The sequence below is a fragment of the Sceloporus occidentalis genome, unplaced genomic scaffold, assembly GCF_023333645.1.
Source record: "Sceloporus occidentalis isolate IW3139 unplaced genomic scaffold, rSceOcc1.0.p SCAF_2, whole genome shotgun sequence".
In the NCBI taxonomy this organism is placed as follows: Eukaryota; Metazoa; Chordata; class Lepidosauria; order Squamata; family Phrynosomatidae; genus Sceloporus; species Sceloporus occidentalis.
In genome coordinates, this window is record NW_028316982.1 from 122,445,565 (window position 1) to 122,471,437 (window position 25,873).

The 25,873-nt window shown below is 41.2% G+C and overlaps 1 protein-coding gene across 1 annotated transcript in view; it reads right to left on the reverse strand.

The window, feature by feature from the left end:
* ZSWIM8 (zinc finger SWIM-type containing 8) overlaps nt 1-25,873 on the reverse strand; it is a 76,337-nt gene that overhangs the window by 11,543 nt on the left and 38,921 nt on the right. Inside the window, exons 11-21 of the mRNA XM_089510789.1 lie at nt 24,734-24,865; nt 23,605-23,784; nt 17,083-17,266; nt 15,572-15,670; nt 14,760-14,884; nt 12,586-12,820; nt 11,929-12,081; nt 8,456-8,678; nt 7,677-7,966; nt 3,630-3,853; nt 554-1,036 (exon numbers count right to left, since the gene is read on the reverse strand). Coding sequence (XP_089366915.1) covers nt 554-1,036; nt 3,630-3,853; nt 7,677-7,966; nt 8,456-8,678; nt 11,929-12,081; nt 12,586-12,820; nt 14,760-14,884; nt 15,572-15,670; nt 17,083-17,266; nt 23,605-23,784; nt 24,734-24,865 — 2,328 coding nt within the window. The remainder of the gene's footprint in view (nt 1-553; nt 1,037-3,629; nt 3,854-7,676; nt 7,967-8,455; nt 8,679-11,928; nt 12,082-12,585; nt 12,821-14,759; nt 14,885-15,571; nt 15,671-17,082; nt 17,267-23,604; nt 23,785-24,733; nt 24,866-25,873) is intronic.

Below are 25,873 nucleotides of genomic sequence, written 5' to 3' on the forward strand. Positions count from 1 at the left end.
GTCAGCCTGTTGTGATTTCTAGAGCCTGTCTTGAGCTCCCACAACACACCATTTGGAATAATGAGGGGGAAATTCATAGTTTCTTTTACAGTAAGGATTGTGTGAGGTATGCTTTTAGGTAGCATGAATACCAAGACATCTGCAGCAATAAAAGTTAGCCGTTGAGATCTTTTTCCTGACAGTTACTAAAAATGACAGCCTCCTCAAATATGAGTTACCTCAAGCTTATGAGTTATTATTAACATCAAAACATACTCCAGAAGAAAAGGAGACAAAAGTCTCCAAAACACAGGAACACGCCTTTGATCCCAGATCCATTAAAGTCTCCAGATGGCATCAGCAATACCTTTCTCAGCAGTGTTACGCTAATTTGCATACACAGTCTCCTAGGTTACATCCATAGAATCTCCAGTGAACAGTATGTCCTCTTCCACAAAAGTGGGCAATGGAAAACACCTTTGCCTGCTATCTTGTCTACTCACCTAGGCCACAACATTATGGGGAGAGAGGAAAATTGTCATCTTAGATTCTTAACAGAGAAAATATAACTTACTTGAGGATAAGCAGAGCCAGGCACAGGGAAGACTGCTGGCCGTGGCATGTGTTGAATTGGGTGCCCAATGTATTGAGGGTTGCAAGGGATGTGGGTCTGGAGTGTGGTATAGGGATGTAGACCTTGGGTATGTGCATGAGCCATTGCAGGCCCTGCCATTGTGTGTTGCTGGTAGATTGTCGACCCCACTGAGATCACAGGCACCACTGTTGCTGCTGCTGTTACTGCAGCCGCCACAGTCACTGTAGTGGGTTCTGATGTCACTCTTGTATCTGCCAGTCCACGGACTGCTTCGCAAGATGCCCTGGCTCCACTTGCACTGCATCCTGTAGCTCCCTCCCTCTGGGCAAGAGTTCCACCAACAGTTTGTTCATACAACCAGTACCACTGGTGAGCGACTTCAAAGAGGACTTCAGGATAAACACCACCCCCTTTGGCTGCTTCCTCCACTGCCAGGCAAGCTTTCTCCAGCATTAGGTTATCCTGTAACAAAGGTAATATCCATTATCCAAGGTCAAGTTGAGAGTTATATTTCTGGTGAAAACCTCTAAGTGTATCCCACAAATGGGGTGCAACCAATGAAAAAGACATCATTATGGGCACCCACCCATCTCATCTGAGATGGCACAGGTACCCAGAGGAGGATCATCCCTGAAGGTCTTAATGCAGGAGCTAAATTATGAGGGGGCAAACATTCTCATTCCCCTGCTAAAGCTTCATGATCAAACTCTCTCTCAGGAAGAGATGGTTAACATAGGTAATAGGGAGAAAATTTAAGATGGTCCCTATAAGAACTTTAATGGTCCAGAATAACTTTACAGGTTATCATCAGCTTGAAAGACTTTATCACCTAAAGAACCATAGCATTTCCAGTATGGCCAAATCAGCTGTGCCACTTTCAAATTAGGAAATTAATACTTTAAAACATCAGCTAAATCTGAGTATGCTATACCTCATCTTATCAGTTAACCTCATCTTATCAGTAAAGGTTTAACAGCAGAGCTACACTAAATTCCCATTATCAATAATTATAAAATTGTGTGTTAGATCTTGATTTAGGCACACTTAGATAGATGTAATGAAATATGTGGAATGTAAGCTGAATCTAATAACAGATTTGCAGTAAAACCTATTGTCTTGTGCAACCTTAGTCTCTGTGACTAAACATGGATCCCAGCACAATGTCTTTAAAAAACAGAGAAGGTATGCAATCAGTTTACTAGCCTCAAAACTGAGAAAACATGCTAAAAAAATGAATCAATTGTCCCTGATCATTTCAAATGAGAAGTAATTTACAAACATTAAAATCATATGTAGGTACTGTGTTAAAGCCTTAGGCAAATCCAGTATGTGTTTTTGGAAATGTGAAAAATGGTTTCTAGCCCCTGTGCTATGTCGAGCAAGTGTATGGCAGAAAGTAATGGAAGACTATCTGACATTATGTACCCAGAGTTGACACAGGAATAATGGTTAACCTGACATTTGCTCCAGAACAAGTCAAAGTCTATTTCTGGAAATATCCTAAAACCACCACCTTTGAATGAATGTTTCTTCACGCCTAAAGTGATTCATTACAACAAAATGCATGAAAGGTCTCAAATACAAAACCATTTTATCCAAAACTGAGCCTTTAAAAAAATTGCATGACAGTCCAGGATATTATTAAGCTATTTGCATTATTGTATTCAAACTGATGTTAACATATCTGCTTGACATATACCTACTTCCTACTTGGTTTAATTCAAATTTGGGATCTTGTCTTGTTACTTTTTAAGTAGAACTGTGATATATATTTATATACAGGCATACCTCAGTTTAAAAAGCCTCCGAGAAAGAAGCTTCTTTTTACAAAGTCTTTTTATGCCTGCCCAATCCCACTTTTTCCTTGTCCTCTGTCTTAACTAGGGTTTTTTAAAGAAGCATCAGTATTGGACCAATAGTGAAGGAGGGCTGGAGGAACACAAACTTGCAGTGTTGAGTTGCAGAAGTATGCCCATAGTAACCAACACAATAAAGCTTGAGCACAGACAGAGTAGGATTCTGCTCTAGTCAATCCAACAGTAGTTTTGTGTGTCTCCTCACAACAGAAAAAGTAAATAGCAAATGCCCTGGGAAACCTTTCTGGAGAACATGTGAGCAGTGAAACAGAGAGACAAAGGGAAAGCAGATAAGCCTCACCAGCTACTGTATCTGAAGCATTTTTAAAAAAGGATCTGTAAATCTGACCACCAATAAAGAAATTATTACAAAAGTGGAGGCTGGTGGAAACAAAATCATCCCTGGATGTGTTTTGGGAAAAGCCTTGCAATGAACTCTAGATTTCAATTGTTTTTCGTTACTCATGCAATGGTTACCTGACCTGGTTGTTTCATTTCACAAATGCATATGAATAAAAAGTCTGCTGAAATATGTTCAAGCTGCTCTTCTTTTTTGTTGTGCAGGAACCTATCCCTATTCTTTCCATATTATTTCTGCCTCTGGTACCAAAGTTTCTGTTAAAGTAGTAATGCCCAGGAGCACATCTGCTTCATTAACTGAGGTACACCTGTATTATAAAAATATAAAATAACACCAAGATCTTTGGATAAGATATTCCCTTTTTGACTACAAAGAAATTCCCCTTTTATTTACATAAGCCACATGTAAATAAGCTGCTGTATAAGGACCAACATTTTACTTCTGTACCAATACCATCTCTCTCATTTAATGCAGAGCTGCCATGAAAATGTCAGTTTTAAGCACAATGGACAGCAAAACATCTATCAAAGAAAAACACAGCTTCAGCCCTACACCTCAAAAGCAATCTTTGATTGTATATTGATTGTAAATTTGTTTGTGTTAAAAATTAAGATTTAAAAAAAAAAAGGGAGGGACTCTGCCAGCACAAACTGGTTGTATCAGTGGTGGGGATCATCTGGCACTCCAGATATTGTTGGACTACCATTTTCAGCATTCTTCGCTATTAGCTATGCTGGCTAAGACTACTGGGAGTTGCATTCCAAACACACACAAAGAGGACCACATAATTCCCATCCTAGAGCTACAGGAATGGGCTGAAGATGTCTGAACTGCTCACCTGTTCCTTGCACTGGACCAGCGCTCTCTGTATCTCATTTGGGTTCAAGGCATGAGCATGGGGTAAGCAGCTCAGTGCCAGCTCAGCAGCTGCCCGCACCATATTGGAATCCCTAGCTCTTGATGCTCTGTCAGCCAGTGATGCCACCTCAGGAGGGGTCAGATGACCATCCCAGCATTCCACCAGGATGTTCAAGGCTGCACTGCCAATTTCCATGGCTTGCCCTAGAAAAGAGAGAGAACAACAAAGAATCTTGTGGTACCTCTATGGACTAAAAAATTAGCACTGAGATCAGAGTAAATGACACAAGGACAAAACTGTGACACTTGTGTGTTAAAGACGACATGCATGTAAAATGATTAGTGATGGACAAAATCCTGGCACTAGTAATCTAATATGGACAAATTTCAATAAGGTTTAAATCAGTTGTGAAGCGACTGTGTCACTTCAAAATGAATCATTTGGAACAGCATGAAACAATCCCTATTGGAGTGATCAAAGATCTATTTAGCCAGTTTTTTATGTGCAGAGTGCTGACCTACTGGAAACTCTATAAGAAGAAAGCACATTCTTGTTCATGTTTTCCAGGAACTGCTTTCCAGATGTACTGCCTATCATTCTGGAGGTAATGTATAGAGCTGAATGCATCACTGTGCCAAAATACAACCTGAAGAAGATTCCTGTAGAATTCAAAGATAATGTCAAAAATGGCTTTGCATTTTAAGCCTAACCAGGAACCAGAACAACTCTGGACTGAAGCCAGGGACATTGTCATGAAGGAATTAAAAAAAGGCATTACCTGCAGCCAAAATGGAAGAAAAGCCTCAGTGGATGACAGATGAAACTCCTTAAGCAGTTAAGGACAGATGAGAAGCAAAAATAAAAGGGGACAAAAATAAGGCAGAACCCCAAACAAAACTGTCCAATGACTTGTGCACAGCAAGAAAGAAAACTATCAATGCAGAAAAACAGAAAATGACAAGCAAAAAAGATAGCATAGTCCCACAAGGTCTGAGAAACCATAGGGAAATTGCAACCAAGAGTAAGGATGCTCTAAAATCAATAGAGGGATGCACTGCATGTTCAAGAAGAAACAAAAAGACATCGGAAAAAACACACTTAAGAAGTATATAAAAGAGATGAAAAAATGAGATAGCAATTCAAGGAAGAAGCATTTGAAAAACAAGCCACAATTTCAGAAAGTTAAGTGGATGCTGCTCTCAAAGCACTTGGTAGAAAAAAACCACCAGGAACAGGTGGCATAGCAACAGAGCATCAGAGAAAGAATCCACTCAAACTCTTACTAAATCGGTCAGTAAATAAGGAAAATGAAACAACGGCCCACAGATTGAAAATGCTCAATATACATTCCAATCAATCCCCAAGAAAAGGGACAGCAGGGATTGGAGTAACCACAGGACCATTTCATAAATTTCCCATGCAAGCAAAGTGGCATTTAAAATTCTACAACAAAATACTTTTATCCAAGGTGACCAGATGTCATAACTGCAAAGGAGGACAAGGCACTGTAAAATGTAGGACATTTTAAAATAAAGCCTTTTAACACTAATATAAATATAAATTCATGCTTCTTAGACATGCTCAAAATGAAGGGCACTTCGGAATTCCTCCTGGACAAAATGTTGAAATGTAAGGCAGGTCCTAGAAAAGGCGGACATCTGGTCACCCTGCTTTTTCCAGATGTCTAAGCAGGGTTCAGAAGAGGAAGAAGTACTAGGGATCATATTGCATTGTATAAACATACAATGGATAACAGAATGAACCAAAGAATTTCAGAAGAAAATCAGCCTGTGCTATATAGATTATATCAAAGCCTTGCTTGTATAGATAATGGAAAACTCTGGATAGCTCTTAAAGAAATGGGCATACTACAAAATTCAATTATCCTAATTAATAACCTGTATTCAGTACAAGATGACACAAGACAGAACATGGAGAAAAAGAATGGTTTCCCATTGGGAAGGAGGTCAGGCAAAACTGCATTTTATCACTCTATCTGTTTAACTTTTATGCTAAACAAATTATATGCAAAGCTTAATTAGAATGTGAAGAAGATGGTGTGACAATTGGAGGAAGAAACACCAACAATTTAAGATGACACCACATCATTAGCAGAAAATAGCAAAGTCTTGCAATGACTACTGAAAAAAGTCATGGATGAAAAGTGCAAAGGCAGATTTACAGATGACATTAACAAAACAAAAACAGTGAACACAGATGAATTGCATAACTTTGAAGTAGTCAATGAAGACATTGACACAGTCAATCAGTTTCCATTACCTTGGTTAAGTCATTAATCAAAATGGAGACTGCAGTCAAGAAATCAGGAAAAGACTAGGACTTGGAAGGGCAGCTATGAAGGAACTAGACAAGATTCTAAAAGATATAACACTGAATACTAAAGTTAGGATCACCCAGACCACTATATTCCCCATCACAATGCACAGATGTGAAAGCTGGACAGTGAAGAAAGCCAATAGGAAGGAAATCAACTCATCTGAGATGTGGTACTGGACACCCTGCCAAAAAGACCAATAAATGGGTCCTAGAGCAAATCAGGCCTGAGATCTACCTGGAAGCCAAGATGACTAAACTGCTACTCTCACACTTTAGACATATGAAAAGACATGAGTCACTAGAAAAGACAATAATACTTGGCAAGGTGGAAGAGGAAAGTGGATAGACTCATTGCAAGACTTGGTCAAGGAAACTAGACTCGGTCAAGGAAACTACAGCCCTGAATTCCCAAGACTTGAGCAGGACTGTTGATGACAAGGTGGCTTGGAGGGATTGCATTCATAGGGTCAGCATAAGTTGAGGTTGACTTGACAGCAATTAGCAACAACAGCACTGATGGTCTTAGTCTATGTGAATGCGCTTCCCAACAATTCTTCAAGAATTCTTTTACCATCTGTAGTACTCAAGTTTATTCTAAAATGATAAAACAGACCAGGTGACAGACCAAAAAACACAGAAGTTTTTAACGATGTAAAATCAGGTAAATATTCCATATGGTATACTTTACTTATATGAGGTGTTTTTTATTTTACTTGTTCCTGTAATTTACTAGAGGAGCACTTCCATTTACAGATGGGAGAGAATGTAGTTTATCCAGAATGTTGGCACCCAAATTCAAAAGCAGACAGAGAGCCAAACATCTATCTGCTTGATGACAAGTCTCTTTAATGTAATTACTCACAGCACTAACTACTCATTACATTAATTTCTCTTGAATGCTTAAAACAGGTACAGCAATTATAAACTATTTTATGCTTAGACACATCATGAGCCACACTTTTATGTAGTAAGATGATTTCTAAATGCTGTATTGGAAATCAAAGGCAGAGTTTGCATAAACGATCAATGGAGGAGGGATGAGCATATACAAAGATGTAAGGAAAAAAACTCTGTCCACAAAAAGTAGCCATTTATTTAGATATTGGAAAGCCAAGATTAAAGTCTCATTCATCCATTAAGCTTCTCAAGAGGCTCTGAGCAATTTGTTTTTCCTGCCCCTGAAGCTCATCTATCTTACAGAATATTAATACATATATAAGAGAAAAATCTGTGAATATTACAGGCCTCCAAAACAGAAACTTGAATCAGCATTCAAAACAACAGAATAATAACAGTAAATAACCTGGGGCAAGTCTTTATTTTTTCCTCCTTGTATTCATTTCCATCTCTACAACTTGAAAATCAGCAGATCTAATGGGACATCCTTTGTTCCTGCTCATTCCAAATTGTTGCCTCTACTGTGTGAGCTAGTGGGGGAATCAATATGCCATCAAGTTAGATAATGGCCAGTTGCTCCCTTCTAGCTCTGTGCTTCTAAGGATAAGCATTACCCAAAGCCTTCCTGGATGGTAATCTCCATTATGTGGTCAATACTGTCCTGTTAAATTTTAGCCATGAGTTCTTAAGTATCAATGGCTGTAAAAGACCATTACCTGGAACAGGTTTTCAGTTATGGACATTTTGCGTTACTAAGGGGCTTTGAGCACTCCAAACACACAGTGTTCCCACCTGTGATCCAAGAGACATGGGAGGAGTAGGTTCGTGAGAGCCAGTTGGGAGAGACAAAGTTGTGCAACCCCAGTGCATAGAGTCCAATCTCAAAGGCGCAAAGATGGAGGTTGCGATGAGGCCCTTGGTGGCCACCACTGGAGGATGGGTGAGTGAAAATGGAAGTACTGCTGTTTCCGCCTGCCTTAATGAGAACTGTCTTGGCCAGCTCAAAATAGAAGTGTGCAGCTGCTTCTGAAGGCTGATTTGGGACATGTGGTGCATGGCTCTCTGGCCGTCTGCCTTTATACCTGGAAAAAATAAATTATGTTTCAAAAAATAAACTTATAATAGATAAACTCACTTCACTAATAAGAGGAAAGTCATGGGAGAATTGTAAAAGACTGGGAACCATTTGCAATTTTTCTACAAAAAGAATGGGGAGAAAAAGTAATTGCAGAATTAAAGCAATTTTTGAAATATGATCTATGGAAACATGAAATATAGGTTATGTAAATTGGATAGTAATATATGGTATATTTGATTTAGCATTATGAAGAGTCATAGATAAAGTAAGATAAAGAATTTATTATTGGTAAATGGAAAATCTTGAATCATTATAAAGAAATGGGTCCAGAAGGAACATGGGTCCAGAAGGAACTCAGGAAGTCATTTTTTATGTTTGATGGGGTTTTGTCCTTCTGAATAGTTCAGTAATAATGTCCACCTCCTTGTCATACTTCTACAATGCAGTCTAGATTTTGAAAGGATGCATACTTTGGATTAGGGACAATTCTTACCTGCCGACCTCCACAGTCTTTGCACGTGCTCCTCCACTGGCTCTCCTGCTTCCACTGGAAGAGGAGGAACCCAATGAATCACTAGAAGAGCTGCTAATGCTGTCACTATCCTGCCCTCTGCCCCAGGAAGTGGCTGCCCATCCTCCACGCAGGGGCCGTCGGCTGAGGGTTGGAGAACTGTCTGAAGTGGTTTCTGGTGCACTGCTGTCAATACTGGCCATTCCTGCAATACCATAGTCAACAAAGGTAAGCAAATTTAATAAGCGCATAGTCACTGTATTACTACATGAAACAAACAATTTCATGCTTCAACAAATGGGGAGAAATTTATTATGTTAGAAAGATGATGCAACATGACTTGAGATATCCCAGAGAGCCCAATTCAAATCTCAGCCAAAATTCACTACATGGTTTTATAGGGTATAATGCTTACATGATCTACAGAAGTGTTATAAGAATAATTAAGGATGGACATGAAACACAGTTAAAACCATAAAACTGTGTTCAATGCACAATATGAATGAGGGGGTGGTGTTTTCAATGAACCAGCCATAAATTATTAAAGTAGAAACAACTTGTGCCATCTGAGACCTACCTTCTCCCCTTCACCAAATGAGATCACCTGAAGGGGAACGGTGTGGATTTTCTGTAGTGACATCCCGGCTTGGCAACTCTTCCTAGACATATTCACTTGTCAACTTCATTACTGTCTTTTAGGTGTCAAGCACAATCCAGCCTATTCTCAGAGAGGCTTAAAACTACCCTAAATATCACCAATGGTTTTGCATATTTTCATCTGACTCTGCAGAGACTATGCCTCCCACTCCCCTATGGGAAATGAGAATCCTAGATACACTGCGCGCACACACGCACACACACGTACACAAAATGAGCAAAGGCATATGAAGAGTGTGAGAAAGAAGAGATGTTTACAAAGAAAGCTTTTTATTCTAAGCAAGCAATCTACATTAGCAAAAGGGTAACTTGTACATGAAGGCACCTTACTTCAAGCATTACTTAAGAGTAGTTATAAAGTGACCAACAGCCTAGGTCATATTCAACCAGTTGAAAAGAATATAATTCCTAACACAACTAGCAAACATTCCCATTCTACACACACTAGCAATGGAGTTCTCACCCTGACTTATCCCATACCTTTCCCTTTGCTTTCTTACTGAGGCAGCTGTATGCATTAGTGTGTTCACCACCACCGTGTGCGACTCGCTTCTGAAGTAAGAATGAGGTACCCGGCAAGTCACATGCTGGGCACATTGTTCTGACCTCAGAACAAGCAACCTGCAGTGGCAACAAATGTACCAGATGACCCAGCAGGATGCCCTTGCAGACATTTTAACCTCCTTAGCCACAGTTCTGGTGCAGGATGTGCTGGATGTCATCCAGAATGCCTGCACCAGAACTAGGGTTTGGGTCATGCATCATTCAAATAGGATGGCACAATGAGGATGGGGGCAGGCATTCATCTCCATTTGTCACTCTCTGTGCCTCATGGCTCCCCAAGGTTTCATAACCTCTCACTGGGAGGCCTCTCAGTGTTTTAACATCTCTGCCCAACTGGTCATCCTCATTGGGTAACTGTCTCAAACAAAATCTGGGCAACCAGCCATCAGCTAACAAGCCAGCACAGTCACAGAATAGATTACAGTTCAGCACTGACTACTTTAGTAAATACAAGCCTTAAGTCCCAAACAGAGTTCAGCACTCTCCAAGTCAGGTAAATTACATCCAGAGTAACAAATACAGTCCAGGTCAAGCACAGAGTTAAGGAACACAACAGGGAGCCAGGTAAGATAATCTCCAACAACTCCTGTAAGGCAGGGCTGGGAATTTATAGATCAGCAGCTCAACACGGCTGCTTCTTAGTTAATTGGTACTTTCTATAAATCCTCTGTGACTTCCTCAAACCCTCCCTTTGTTGTTTCTGCTCAGCAGAGATAGATAGGGGTAAGTGGTCTTCTATATCTGACTGGGCAGGAGTCTCTACCAGAGCTGGTATTACACTCTGGTCTGTCTCTGAGACTCGTGGCTTTGCAACCCTCTGCTCTGATTCAACAGCAGGTTCCAGAATGTCCACTGCTTCAGTCACAGAGTCCATATCCTGGAAGCAGGGCATGACAACAGGGGTCTTGTCACCTGAGGGACACTTTGGTCCCTTTCCTCTCTCAACTCTCCTTTGTCCAGGGAAGGCTAGAGGATGTCGACCCTGTTCAAAGATGATATCCACATGGCCAATGATAACAGCCTGTTGGGGAGCATGGAAGGGAGATGGAGAAAGGAAAATAACAACTATTTGGTTCAAGAAAAGAGTTTTTCTCTTTCTGTATATTCAACAGGTTAGGGATCAGAGCACTGTAAAGTAATATTAATAAAGGTAAATAATGATTCCACATTTTGACGATTTTCACTTTTGACAGTGTTCTGTTCCCTAACCTGTGAAGTAAGTGGGGGACATCTGTACAGTCGGCCCTCTGTAGCCACAGATTCTTTAGCCATACATTCAAGCATCCACAGTTTGAAAATATTTTTTAAAATATATAAATTCCAAAAAGCATTTTGCCATTTTATATACTGTATATATTCATGTATAAGACTAGAAATTTAGGTTGAAAAATTGACCCAAAAAAACCTGAGTCGACTTATCTACAGGTCAATGTAGCTACTATATTTAAATTCACTCACCCACAAATACACACACAACACAAAAAAACATCCCCTGGTGAAAGAAAAGAGTTTAATCTGCCCTGACCACCTTCTACTCTCTCATCCATCCAGCCTTTGGTATAAGCACAGTTATGCCTGCTAGAATTTTGTAAGTTCTTAGGCACCGTTTTTCTTTGCTTCAACCTTTACATCCATCACCACATGCCCTTAAGTTTTACCCTCAACTTATCCACAAGTCATATCAAAATCCATAATTTTAGCCCCAAAACCTGCCCTCAATGTATACATGAAGTCAACTTATAGTTGAGTATATATGGTAACTGATACCATTCTACAATGCCATTGTTTTAATAGGACTTGAGCATCCACAGATTTTGGTATGGATGGGTGGCCCCAGAACGAAACCCCAGAGCTCACTGTAATTTGAATCAAGACCAAATGAACAATACAAATGTAATGTGTATGAAAATGCCTCCAAAGGCAGTAACCATTAAAATGAGATTTAGTCAGTTAGTTTCCAATCTATATCTGAAGTTGTCGTGGTAGCTTACAATATAATCACTTTGAAACTATAAACAATAATAATAATTTTAAAAATATATATCAAATCATTTATCAATTAAAACCAGACAATTTAAAATCAGTAAAATCAATTAGGCTCAAACACTTTAATAAAAAGCCATTTTTTGACATGGTCCCAAAATTATATCTGCACTGATGCTAACTGGACCTCCAAAATGAGGGTTTTCCACAACTGAAGTGCCAATGCAGAGAGGACTCCAACCTCTTTTTACCTGTGTGTTTCTTCTTTTGTCTGACTGGTGAACCCCAGCATCTTCCATTGTATCCACCTCTGTTTCCAAGAGCTAGTCGGCTGGGAACTTTCCCTTCTTGTTTTAAAACACTGGATTCTACAGATGGCTCACAAAGGGATCTTTGTGGGTTCTCTGGAGAAACACAAATCATTCATTAAGAACAGCAGTAGTGGGAGGAGAAATTTAAAAACAGGTGTCTGCCGTGTCCTATCATCTTGACAGAGGAAACATCAGTAGATAGAAGGCAGTGTGATGGATAAACATAGACAGGACTCATTTCCAGAAAAAACAGAAATAGCAAATGCACTGTGCAATTAGAAAATGGTTCCATGAAAATAAGGTAAATGCAAATCCCTTTTATAATTCTACATAGAAACATAGAGCAAACAATCAAATGGTTCCATGAAAATAAGGTAAATGCAAATCCCTTTTATAATTCTACATAGAAACATAGAGCAAACAATCAGATGCTTAGGTTTTGTACAGAAAAGAAATCATGGCAGTGTTTTAGACAACCTGATAGACTGGAGCAAACATCCAGACAAATGTAGACAACCGAAAAGAACTAATGTTTTCTTTTCCCTTTCTTTTGGCAACTAAAAAGTAGTTGTCGTCCTATGAAACAACTGTTCATACCTTGTGTACTCTTCTCCAAAAAGGGTTCTGAAGGATTACTCTGGACAGCAGCAGGCACTCCTGTTTGTTGTGTCACTGATGCTCCTGGGAGATGCTGAATAGGTGCAGCTGACTGGGTAGCATGCTTGGAAGGAGATTTCTGGTTGGGAACTGTAGGCTTGCTGGATGAGTAGAATGAGCTTATAGTCTGAGGTTTGTGCGTTTGACTCTCCCTGTCTAACAGTTTATCCAAGATCTTTAACAAACAAGAGGATAATATGGAAATTAACATCTGAGCAAGCGACTTCTCAGATCATGAGGAGATTAAGTTTGTTATCATCAGAAGATATTTAAGCAGGAGGCAACTATAACTCAGGTCCTTTTGAAAAGGCAAGGTGACAAAGGGACTTTGTGTAAAGAACGGGTAATGCCCTCTAGATGTTTTGAATACAATCCAAATAACTGTACAATAACCCTTAATTCAGACTACTGTTCCCATAATCCTGTTCACTGGGCATGCTGCCTAGTAGTTGTAGTCCAAAACACAAAAATATTACTTCCCAACTCTGCACAAACTCTCTAGCCATTATGCAATAGGTTACCTACCACACAGCTGCAAGTTAAAAACACCCCCACTGCAGAAGACTGTCCTAATACATGGCAGTATTGAAACAAAGTGCCCTTCAGATATTTCATGTCATAGTTACCCACATATATCCTATGCAAATATGAACCAAACTTATGAAAACTGATCACACCTTCTCCAATTTATAACAGATGTCCTATACTTATCATTATTAAAATTAAATGATTATTTGCTATATGGCAAATTCAGTGCCATTACAAATGTTTGACTTTAAGCCCAGCTTTCCATCATTCTATCTATCTATCTATCTATCTATCTATCTATCTATCTATCTATCTATCTATAATGTGTGATGTTTCATTTTACCAAACTATCTGTTGTAGTGTACACAAGTAGGGAGGAGAATCAAGAATTTGCAATCAGAAGACATTCTGGACAGAGTTTACAGCCCACAGTTACAATTCTTTTAAAAAGAAAAGAAATACTGCAGCTCAAGCCCTCAACACTCATTTTAGCCTACCCAACTTAAAATGCTGGATAGAATTGTAACAGCACTAACATTTATTACTGGAAGGCTTATAATAATGAAGTTCATCTACAGTACTTCCATGCACAATATGAATTGAGCCCACTAAGGCACTGGAGTTAAGGTCTGGTCCATAACAGGTTGTTCTCAGCAGCACCATATCTCTCTGCCAGCCTGGATCCCATTGTTGTTAGCCTTTCCTACTTTCGCAAAGTTTATACTTGGTGAAAAAGATTCCTCATAAAGGAAAGCTTACAGCATCAGGAAACAGTCAAATTTTACACCTGGATCTATGCATGTGAGCACATCTTACTGACCAAGAGCTTTCCTAATGCCACTTGTAACTCAAGGACATTTGAAACTCCATTTTCCATCCATACTGGTGGCAATTTAGCACACAGGCAAGAGGAAGCCTCTACTTGAGCGGCAACTCTTTTTTGTACTCCCACTTTCCTTTGCTAAATCAGCCTTGGAAAAGGAAGGGGAACTCTTGTGGCATTCCCTTAGTTCCACTTATGTTACAGACTCTTGAAGAAGTCTTAGGCAAAGCAACAGCACTTGAGATTTCTCCAAGAACAAACTGAAATGCTTAATTATCAAATAAGCCAGGGAGGTCAGCCACAATTATTCATGGCTCAGCAAAGAGCTACCGTATATACTCATATATAAATCTAGACATTTAGGTTAAAATTGATTCTCAAAAACTTGAATTGACTTATCCACGGGTCTATGTAAGTACAGTACTTTAACTCATATGTGTGCATGTGTGTGTGTATACATGCATATGTAACTATCCCCTGGTGAACGGAAAAAGTTTAATTTGCCCTGGAAGCACTGACCCCTTTCTATACTTTCATTCATCCAGCCTTTAGTTATGCCTGTAGGTTTTTTTGGTATTGTTTTCCTTTACTTTGCCCTTTACATCCTTCATTACATGCCCCTAGGTTTTACCCTCGACTTATCCACGAGTCATATCAAAATCTATAATTTTGGCCTCAAAACCTGCCCTCGACCTATACATGATGTCGACTTACAGTCAAGTATATACGGTATGTACATATGTAGAGTATTCATACAACATACTTTTTTTAGCTTCGACTGGTCATCCTTATATGTGATCATCAGAGCTAAAGCCAGATCTCCCTTCTCCCTTCGGGTACCTTCACACAAAAGAGGGTGCTCAGCTTCACTCACTGTCGTCTTCATGCCTGAAAAGGAAAGGACAAAATATAATCACTCTATCCTTTCTATTTCAAATGAATGCTGAAGTGATAAATGCTACGTTAAGGCAACAAAAATTTAATTCATTTGGGATTTCCTGATATACTTCACACAACCAAGCAACATCTGTGGTGTATTGTTAGGCTTTCTGCTATACATATTACATTTAGTGAAAAAATTCAACTTCTGTTTACATCTAGATCAGGGGTAGGCAACCTGCGGCCTGCGGGCCGGATGCGGCCCGGCGAGGCCTTGGGACCGGCCCCAGCCTGGCCCTGCCGCCGATTGCTGCCGGGGCCTTTGGCGTCTCGCGCGAGGGGCATGGTGGGGCAATTGTCTATAGAAGCCTCAGAAACATGCATTTATCTTAACATTTTTTAAAAAATCAGCAAATTTTTTCGCGTGCCCTCCATTTTTTATTTAAAAAAGTGCCCTCCATTTAAAAATTTTGTCCTACATTTGTCCCGGTTTATTTATTTATTAAATTTTTAAAAATTATTTAATTATTTATTTTTTTTGGCTTCGGCCCCCTAGTTGTCTGAGGGACAGCAACCCGGCCCCCGGCTCAAAAGGGTTGCCTACCCCTGATCTAGATGGCTTTACAGGGTGACTCAGGACATGTCCCTTAGTTAATGACAGAGGTAGCTTGTCAAGGAAAGAAGCTAAGCACTTACCAAGTGCAGCCACAGCTGCCTCAAAACCAAGTTCTTCATCACCAGGCATTTCATTATTCCAGTTACGGCTTGGGGGTCTGGATCCAGTAGGAGAAACCACTGGGAAGAATACATGACAAGTTAGTCAACTCTACAAGAAAATAAGGATTAATTTGGACTGGTAAAGTTTTAAGGATGTATAAAAATGAAATTCTAAACTTTTATTTCTAACTAAATTGACCTATATCAAGATCTGTATTCTTCTGCTTTTTGCTCAGTTGGACTGGATGGTCCTTGTGGTCTCTTCCAACTCTAGGATTCTATGATTCTTTGGAATAGATTTGTTGAAGTTAAACCAATGTGATAAAGTACTCTTACAAAGCCATGAAAAAGTTCATATATCTGATGTGCTCTTCTTTTTTCCCCCAGAGGGAAGGGCACAGCTGGTACTCCACAAGACAAGGACTGCAGTCACTGCAAGGAGGAGTCTACTGGCCTAGAAATGCCTCCCTTAAAATTATCAGATCTGGTCATTTATCTGTACAGAACCTGCAGCAGAAATTTAGTAGGAAGTCACCCATTTTAAGAACCTGATCTTAATCTAGAGCAGGAGTGGCAACTTCCAGAGGTCCACATTCCATGCACACCTGAGTTATTCCATGCATAAGTAAAAGTGCTACACACACATAGACAAACACACACACCACCATAACATGAAAGAATACTGGTTTTACAAAGTCACTCCTGGTTTTGAAAGAAAAAAAGCCCTGCTTAGGCAAGGTCAGGGTGAGGGAAATGTGCCAAAATTCCCATCATGAACCCTATGAGAGTGAGGAACATTTCTAAGCAAAAAGAGGGGTGGTGAGCACATAGGTGTGTTACAGTGTGTGTTGGAGATCATATGCAGCACACACTTCAGATCCCCACTCCAGCCTAAAGCAAACTTTCCCAAGCTAGCACCCTCCAAATATTTTTGGACTCCTCCATCAAAGCCAGCAAATATGGAAAAAAGCCAGTGATGGCAGGAGATAGAATCCAAAATATCTGAAAGGTGCCAACTTAGAGGAGGCTTTTTTGTATACCACCCTAAGATCTTACAATAGAGGACAAGATAGAAATATTTATAATTAATTAATTAAAAGCTACTCAAGCACATTGGGGCTCAGCTCACAAAACTCCCAGCCCAACAAGAGCCTCCACTGAGATACCATAGCCCATATCACTGTGAGAGAGGGTGATTACCTCCACAGCTCTCTGATGGCTGAGTGTGTGGTTTGTACACAGTCAGCCAGTACTCAATCATGCTGTGCAGATTTCAGCCTTATTGAGATTTTGAAGCTCTTACACATACATGTGTCCAGAAACGTCTGTTATTAGAACTAAAGCAATGGACAGTAGTAAAGTCTGCTGGCATTTCCTGAATTTTCAGTGGAAATCTAGTAAGATTTAGAGAGACAAACATTTTTCACTCTGCACTCCCTCAGTATTTGACATGGATCTCTTTTCTTCAAGTAAGCATGCAAAGGGTTTACCTGGAGTGCATAACACATCGAATATGAAGCTGGCCAGCATGAGAGGCAAGACAGGACGGTAATCACAGAGTGTTCCTTCCCTCAGCTCTTCAGCCCTTCCCCGGATTGTGTTCATCTCGTTGGAGCCTAGTGGAATTTTCTTCAGCAAAGCCACAATTTCAGACTCTTGGTATGCCAACTTTACCTGTTTGATACACAGCAAGGAGAAAAATGAATCCACAGGGATTCACCATAGAGACACCTTGTTTATATCCAACTACAAATGGTATCAGACAGAAGATAGCTATCAAAGTCCTCAGAAACAGAGAATTAACTGGGGTAAGGCCTTGTTAGATTACTAGCAGAAGGTAACCCAGCACATGTTGAGTCCATGCCTATCACACCTAAACGGATCCCCAGACGCTGGTTTCTGGTTTTGTCTTTTTTAAAAACCTCATGATACAGTACTTAGTTTTAGCAGCAGTGTCCCACTTTTCTGCTTCTAAGGAGCTCTGTTTGGAATTTCAGTTTGAAACTGACCGCTACAACTTGGACAACAAGCAAAGTCACTTTCATATTTTCAGTGTCCCAATGAATTATGACAGGTTCCCCCCTTTGCTGGCATGACCACTCCTCTTAGAAGGACAGGTTGCTTACCTGTAACTGTAGCTCTTCGAGTGGTCATCTGCGAATCCATACAAATGGGTTATTCTGCACCTGCACAGCATTTTCGGATCCTACTGGAATCACTAGGGAAGACCTTTTGACGGTAGCTTCACTCACCCTCTATATAGGCAGGAGGTCTTCCCGCCCTTTCTCAGTTCCAAAAATGGTCTGCCGTAAGAGCAGACAAGGAAGAGAGAAGGACACGACAGAGGGGAGGATGGGCGGGATTAGTGTGGATTCGTAGATGACCACTCGAAGAACTACAGTTACAGGTAAGCAACCTGTCCTTCTTCTTCATGGTCTCTGCGAAGCACACAAATGGGTTAGACTGGCAAGCTTTCTCCATTATGGAGGAGGGAGCGTCCTGGCAATAAAGAAATATTAAACCAGAAACAGTGTGTCATGATTTGACCAGTGCCAACTAACCTTAGTGAAGTCCAGAGAGGAGAACAGCTCTGCCAAAGGCTGCTTCATGTCGATGTCTGGGATCAAGTCTATAGTGGTTGATGAAGGTCAGAGGTTGTGACCACACCGCAGCCTTGCAAACGTCCTCCAAGGGAATTTCAGAGAGGAAGGCTGAAGATGAAGTTACCACCCTAGTGGAATGGGCTCGAATTCGAGCAGGCGGAGTCTTCCTAAAAATTTTGTATGAGAGGAGGATTGTGGCAGTCACTCATTTGGAGAAACGTTGAGGTGTGACTGGAAGCCCCATTTTGGGGTTGGAATAACAGACGAAAAGTCTGAAGGAACGCCGAGAGGACTCAGTCCTGTCGAGGTAGAAAGCTAGCTGCCATCTGACATCGAGGGAGTGGAGTTAACACTCGGTGTTGGTGGTCGGGTTCGGGGCTAGAGTTGGGAGAACCATATCTTGATTGAGATGAAAAGTGGACACAACCTTTGGAAGAAAGGAAATGTCTGGGTGGAGGACAATTTTGTCCTTTAAAAATTTCAAGTACGGGGAGTCCGTACAGAGGGCACAAAGCTCACTGGCACGGGGTGCTGAAGTGATAGCTACATAGAAGTCTGTCTTCCAGGTGAGGAGCCTGAGGTTACAGGAAGCCAGAGGTTCAAAGGGTGAGGTAGCGAGTGCTGCCAAGACAAGGTGCAGGTCCCAGGTGGGAACAGGAGTTACTGCCAGTGGTTTGAGGTTGGTGAGGCCTTTGAGAAATTTCTTCACAAGCGGGTCGATGAAGAAGGAGGGATGGCCTGAAAATTGAAAGTGGGCACAAATGGCCGCAAGGTAGTATTGGAAAGTCCAGATGCTGAGAGCTGATGGAGGAAGTCCAAAACAATAGAGACATTCACTTCTGAGGAGGTGAGTCCTTTGAGGTCAGGAAGGCCAAAAATTTTGCCCATTTAGAGGCATAGAAGCGCTGAGTGGAGGGCTTTTGAGAAGCCAAGATAATTTCTCAGACCGGTAGCGAGGGGGGCAAGCCACGGCTGTCTCGGCCACCAAGTGGTGATCAGGATCATGTCCGATCTGTCCATGTGTAGCTTTGCTACCACTCTGGTGATGAGAAGGAACAGGGGAAAGGCGTAGAACTTTTTGCCAGACCACTGAAAGAGGAAGGCGTCCCCTCAGGACTAGGTGAAGAGAGCCTGGAACAGAAGTGGCTGCATTGAGTGTTGAGATGAGAGGCAAAAAGGTTGACGTCCAGCGTTGCCCACCGAGAGAAGAGGTGGAGGGCAACCTGAGGGTTCAGTTGCCACTCGTGACAAGAGTCCAGAGCCCTGCTCAGTTTGTCTGCAAGCTCGTTGTCTTCCCCGAGGAGATGTATGGCTTGTAGATGTACCAGTTCCAAATTTGTAGGGTGCGGTCCAGGAGAGTGGAGGACCTGGTACTGCCCTGTTTGTTGATGTAATACATTACAGTTGTATTGTCCATGAGGAGGAGGACAACATGGTCCCGCAGGAAGGGCTCAAAGGCCTTCAAGACTTCTTCAAGGCCAACATCTTGAGCGCATTGATGTGAAGTGGGTGTTCTTTGGGAGACCATCTCCCGTGGACAGAGAAATTATTCGAATGGGCTCCCCAGCCCGTGTTTGAGGCATTGGTCGTCAGTGAAGTTTGTGGCTGTGGGAACGCCCACCAAGACGTTGTGAGCGTTGAGCCACCAGCAGAGAGAGCGGGCGACGGGCCTCGGGCTGGTGATCCACATCCATGGGTCGTCGAAGGCCGGATTGAAGACAGAAAGGAGCCATGACTGGAAGGGCGGAGGCAGGCCCATGGCATGACAAATGTCGTGGATGCCATGTGGCTGAGGGCGACCTGAGCTGTTCGCGCAGTGATGCGTCAGGAAGAAAGGCAGCGAAGAATTGCAGACCTGAGACTGAGGAACCTGACGTGAGGTAGGTAGGCTCTGCAGGTCGTGGAGTCCAAGATGGCCCCTATGAAGCGCACACTTTGAGCGGGACAGAGGGAGGACTTTTCCATGTTGATCATGAGTCCCAAGTGACGAAAGAGGGAAAGTGCTGTTTGAAGATGAGAGATAAGCATCTGTTTGGATGGGGCCACAAACAACCAATTGTCGAGGTAAGGGAAGACGATGATGTTTTGTTGGCATAGGTATGCGGCTACGACCGCCATGCACTTTGTGAAAACTCTCGGAGCGGTAGAAAGTCCAAAGGGCAGTACACGGTACCGAAAGAAGTCAGGGCTGATGGAGAAGGCGATTCCAGAGATCCAAGGTGGCAAACCAATCTGACTCCTGCAGGAGAGGCAAAATGGAGGCCAAGGTTACCATACAGAAACGTCTATAGGCAATAAAAGAGTTGAGAAAACGCAAGTCCAAAATAGGCCGGAGGACACCAGTGGCTTTCGAGACAATGAAATATCTTAGAAAAAGACAATTTTGGGTCCGGGACGGAGGGATGGGCTCGATGGGCCCTTTCTGAAGCAAGGAGCACACTTTGTCGAGAAGGGTGTCTGAGGGGTGGTGGTGAGAATGATACCCCTTGGGGGTGAGGATTGGAGCTCCAGGGCATAACCCCAACAGATGATGGAAAGTATCCAGGAGTCAGATGTTATGGAGGCCCAAGCATGTTGGAAGTGGGCCAAACGATCCTCAAAGGGAGTTGATGGGACGGAGTGAGCTAGAGAGTCTCAGAAGCGGCGCTTGTCTTGTTCCGAGTCCTTCTTTTGGAAGGGTTGTCAAAGGAGAGCTCTTCAATGGCCTGTTTGGCTTGAGGCGTGAGGTCTGAGGACCTTAGCCAGGCATGGCGTGAGAGGGCCAGGGCGCCCGAAAGTTGACAGGAGGCACAATCAGCTGAGTGCCAGACTGCCGAAATTTTGTGGGATGCAAGTGCATGAGCCTCCGCATGGATGGCAGGGAGGTCTTCATAGAGGGGAAGAGCTTTTTCCCAGAGTTGCTGTTGATAAGCAGCCATACACGCTGAGTAGTTCTGGATATTAAGATCTAGAACTGCAGAAGCGTAAGATTTTTGTGCCATTGTGTCAAGTTTGCAACCCTCTTTGTCATTAGGGGTCAAAGTTGTTTTCGGGGCCGAGTGGATCTGGGAGGCCTCAATGATTGCCGAATTCAAGCAAGGGTGCTCGAAGAGCCAAACCTCTATCGAGGGTGTAATGCGGTAGAGATTGTCGAGTTTCTTTGTTGAAGGCTGGGCCATAGACAGAGAAGGCCAAGATCTCTTGACAATCCTAGACATCGAGGGTAGGAATGCAATGGTTGGGAGTTTGTCCCGAACCCTCTCATCAATGGGATCCAGAGCTTGAGAGTCTGAATGTAGGATCTCAATATTTAGGGCTTTGCCCATGCGGGTCATCTGTTCTGAGAAGGAAAAAATGTCGTCTGAAGTATTGGGTACATCAGGAGAAGAGAGTACCTGAGAAGGCTGGATAGGGCCATATTCTGAGACTGAGTTCAAGTCATTACCGTTAATCAGAGTCCAAGACCAAGGCCAAACCACAATCCAAAGAGTAGTCAAGTCAAACAAAGTCAGCAAATGCAGTAAATTGAAAGTGAAAGCTAAGGAAGGAGTGATTCCTGAGCGAGGTTCCTAAGCTGCTCACACGGCGGACAAAAGGAAGTGAGAAAAGGCGGGAAGACCTCCTGCCTATATAGAGGGTGGGCAGAGCTACCGCCAAAAAGTCTTCCCTGGCGATTCCAGTAGGATCCGGAAATGCTGTGCAGGCGCAGAATAACCCATTTGTGTGCTTTGCAGAGACCACGAAGAAGAATATCATCTTCAAGCTCATCATTGGAGCTTGAACAACCAAAAATATTGCCATAGTTTGATTTCAGTGAGGCTTCTGTGCTCTTACTAAGCCAGAAATTAAAAATGAGTCAACAATGGCAGCCAAAAAAACCAATATAATTCTAAGTTGCATCAACATGAATACAATATCCAGAGTGAACGAAGTCACATCACCATGCTATTGGGCTTTGGTCTGAACTCACCTTGAACACCGTGTTATGACCTTAACACAAACATAAAAAAATTCTCTTTCACTGTTATAGCTTTAACTAAAGACTGCTCAAATATTATAGCTAGCGCATTATTATACCTAGCTTCTTAAACTTTTAGCAATATAACTTATAGCAATGTATTGTTTATGAATATTCTCTTAAAAAGAAAAAAGACGTGCTGAAGCATTACAGTGTGCTTGATATTTAAAAGAATATACTTCTTATGTTGTAACTAGAGCACTAGTGTACTGTAGTGGTTTGAGCATTACACTAGGACACTGGGAGAGCAAGGTTCAAATTCTCACTCAGCCATAAAAATCCACTGACAAGTCACACACTTTCAGCCTCAGAAGAAGGCAAGGGCAAACCTCCTCTGAGCAAATCTTGACAATAAAATCCTGTGATAAGGTTGCCTTAGAGTCACCGTAAGTCAGAAATGAGAGACTGGCTATTCATCATTTAAACAAACTGTTGGTTAATTATTTGCACTTCTGGGGTATTTTGTCCCTTGCCAAGGAAATGGAACAGAGTAATATATATTTCATAGTGGCAGCAGAACTCAGATTAAGAGATAATCATTAGGAGAAGTGAAGCTTTGCTTATGTAAAACTTCAGTGAGAAAGTTATTAGTGTCTTCAATAAGAACACATTCCTTGAGAATAATACTGGTAATGAGATACATACATCATCCCATGACAGCAACCAATTTGGTGGTATCCAGTAGTGGAATCCACCTTCATAATCTGGCAACAGCACTGGGATCTATCTTCATACCAGCACAGCCCTACTTTTGGCTCTTAACCCATGGAGACTGCCAGAAAACTCCCAAAACTTGGGAACAAAAACCAACAGTTGCCATAGTTCTGTGCACAAGTACATTAAAAAATCTATCTGGGAAGATGCAATCTGAACCACAGTATTTCTGGGGAAGAAATCAACTTAACTGAGCTGATTCCAGCCACAGTGTCTATTTCTCCACCTCAACCAAGTATATAACATGAAGTAAATGCTAAAGCAGTCTTATGGGGAAACATGACCTAGGAATAATTTTATTACAATTCTGAGCCTCTCCACATTTTTCTATCCATTTGCTCCCTTTTGTCAAGCTAGAGACATCTCATATTCATATCCAATTCATGTTATTTACATAGGCTCTACCAACAGAAATGAATTCCTTCCACAGTATAAAAGAAGCAAGGTGTGAAAATAAAAGTGTCACAACAAAGTCAACTACATTGCAGCTGCATCACTAGCATTTAGCTATATTTAAGAAAGATGCAGCTTTCACCCGAAATTTAAAGTTATATCTGTAAAACCAAGACCTTGATCTGCTCATGATACAAACTCATTTTTCAGTCTGCTTTAAAGGAAGCAGACTGACTGGAGGTTCCTAAACACATTAAAGAACAAATACTAAACAGAAGGCAAGGTAATATTAACAACTCATATACCTCCAAAGCCTTGGTAGAAGCTGGTGGCCTCTGGAGCTCCAGAGCAAACATGCCAATCTGGAAAGCTAGATTGTGGTATTCCTGACGCTCACTTAGTACAGTTAATAAGAAAGCAGCTTTGGATAAAGTGTTCGTTGCCATCCATGTCTGCTTGCTAGTAGATACCTTGTTCTTCTTCCCCTGTGGGATAAACAGATTTAGTTACACTTCATTTCCACTAAAATCAATGTGAACATTTAGCCCTAATCTGAATTAACACCAATGACTTCAACAGGACATAGTCAGAATTTCACTTGCATTATGTCAACAAATATTTTGATGTTAAAACAAAATTGTTAATCAGAATGAATGCCATTAAGTGAAACCCCATAGTGGCCTGTATTATCATATATTATCATATATGACACTTTTCAAAACTAGTTAGACACATTTTAAAAAAAGAAAATCAAAAGATGTCACAACTGACCTAGTAGCCCAAAATGGTAATGTATAAATTTGCCAGTTAATCCTAAAACCTTCTTATAAAAAGTAATTGGAGCAAACACCTCCTGCAGTGAAAACAGATGCAAATAATTCATTCAGCTTTCTGCCTTCTCTCTCTCCTGTTTTAGCTATCCTTTCACTATTTTGTCTTCTAACAAAGATTCTTTTGCACAGAACAAGCATATTACTGTGACAATCATCAAAAGAATAATTATTCTGAATTTAGGGTAGTGCATATCATGTGAATAGAAACAGTCACACAGATTTTGTGATTGGGTAAAATGTACAGGACCTAAAAATTCTACTTTTTGTATGAACACATTTCTAGCTAGTATGAATGTGGAAATAGTTTTGGAAACATCAAATCTGACAAAATCTCCAAAGTCAATAGGGATTCTTTAACACAGATACACTATGTCAGTTCCTACATATTTATGTAACCTATACCAGGTCACAGAATCCAGATTTTAATGTTGTTCTTGTTTAGAGCAAGATGGCAAGTGAGCAGAGGACAGAAAATATTCATGAATGCAAACTCATCCTTGCTTATTCCCAGAACAGCAAAACAAAGAACAGAGATCAATTTTCTTAGCTATTAATCTACACACGGCCTTCGACTCAAACTACTTCCAATGCAGATATGTACCTTGGTTGGGGGCTGCTCCACCTTGAGATCAGGAGGATTGGCTAACAAGTCCTTCGCAAGTTCAACTGTGAGGCAACATGCTTCATTGCTGTAACCATGAGCATAAAGAGCTTCTGCACAGGCAAATAGGATCTGTAAAGGAACGGTTACGAATTCATCAGATTTGGTGGTACCTTTCCGTTAACAGGATAAATAATGAATTTAAGTGGAGGGTGGTCAGTAAACTGCTGGGGAGGATTATTAAGTATGGATTTTAAACATGGAGAACTTCAGTCCTTCCACTGATGGAATGAGTTACATTCTTAGTGAGATACCTGGGGCAATAAAGGAGGGAAAACCTCTGCTCAAAGATAGCACCAAAGGCATCAAATATAGGCACTGGCACAAGTGAACAGTAGCTAAAAACATGAGCCCCAAGGTTTCTATTTTAAATTACACCTCAGTCACAGCCACATTAGGCAGTTTTAGGCAAACCACCATTCTTCTTGCACTCAACTTCCCATCTGCAATATAGGAATAAAATATAATGCTCTCCTACTTAGTCCAGTACTTCCTACTCTAGTCTGCCTACCAGTTGTTCCTTGCTATAAGGCATAGGTTTTTCTAAGCCATACTATGATTCATGTTTAAATTAAAATCCTAGGAACTGAATCTACAACTTTCTGCACACATGAACATGGACCTTCCCTATAACATTAGCCTATTTTACAAAACTTTAGTAAAAAAATACTGAAATAATATCCATGATGTGTACACAAAGACCCAAAGGCTTTATTTTTAGGCAATATGTAGCTGGAACATATCTGTACTCCTTTTTCCAGTACAAAGTGTTACAAATAAATAAATTGAGACACATAGCAAGGCAAGATACATAACCAAATATGAACACAATATTTGCTTTTATTATTAAGGTTCTCATTCCATAGGTATAAGCAGTCTTTCTAAACCACACACATTTCCCAGAGCCACAAATAACTAAAGAGTACCACACACTTTTGCAGATGATTTATACCACAGGTAGAGAACTTGTGGCCCTCTAAATGTTACTAGTTTCTAAATCCCATTAGTACCTGCAAGCATAGCCAATGTTTAGGGAAGGCAGGAGAGTCAATGTAGCAGCATTCAGAGGGCCACAGGTTT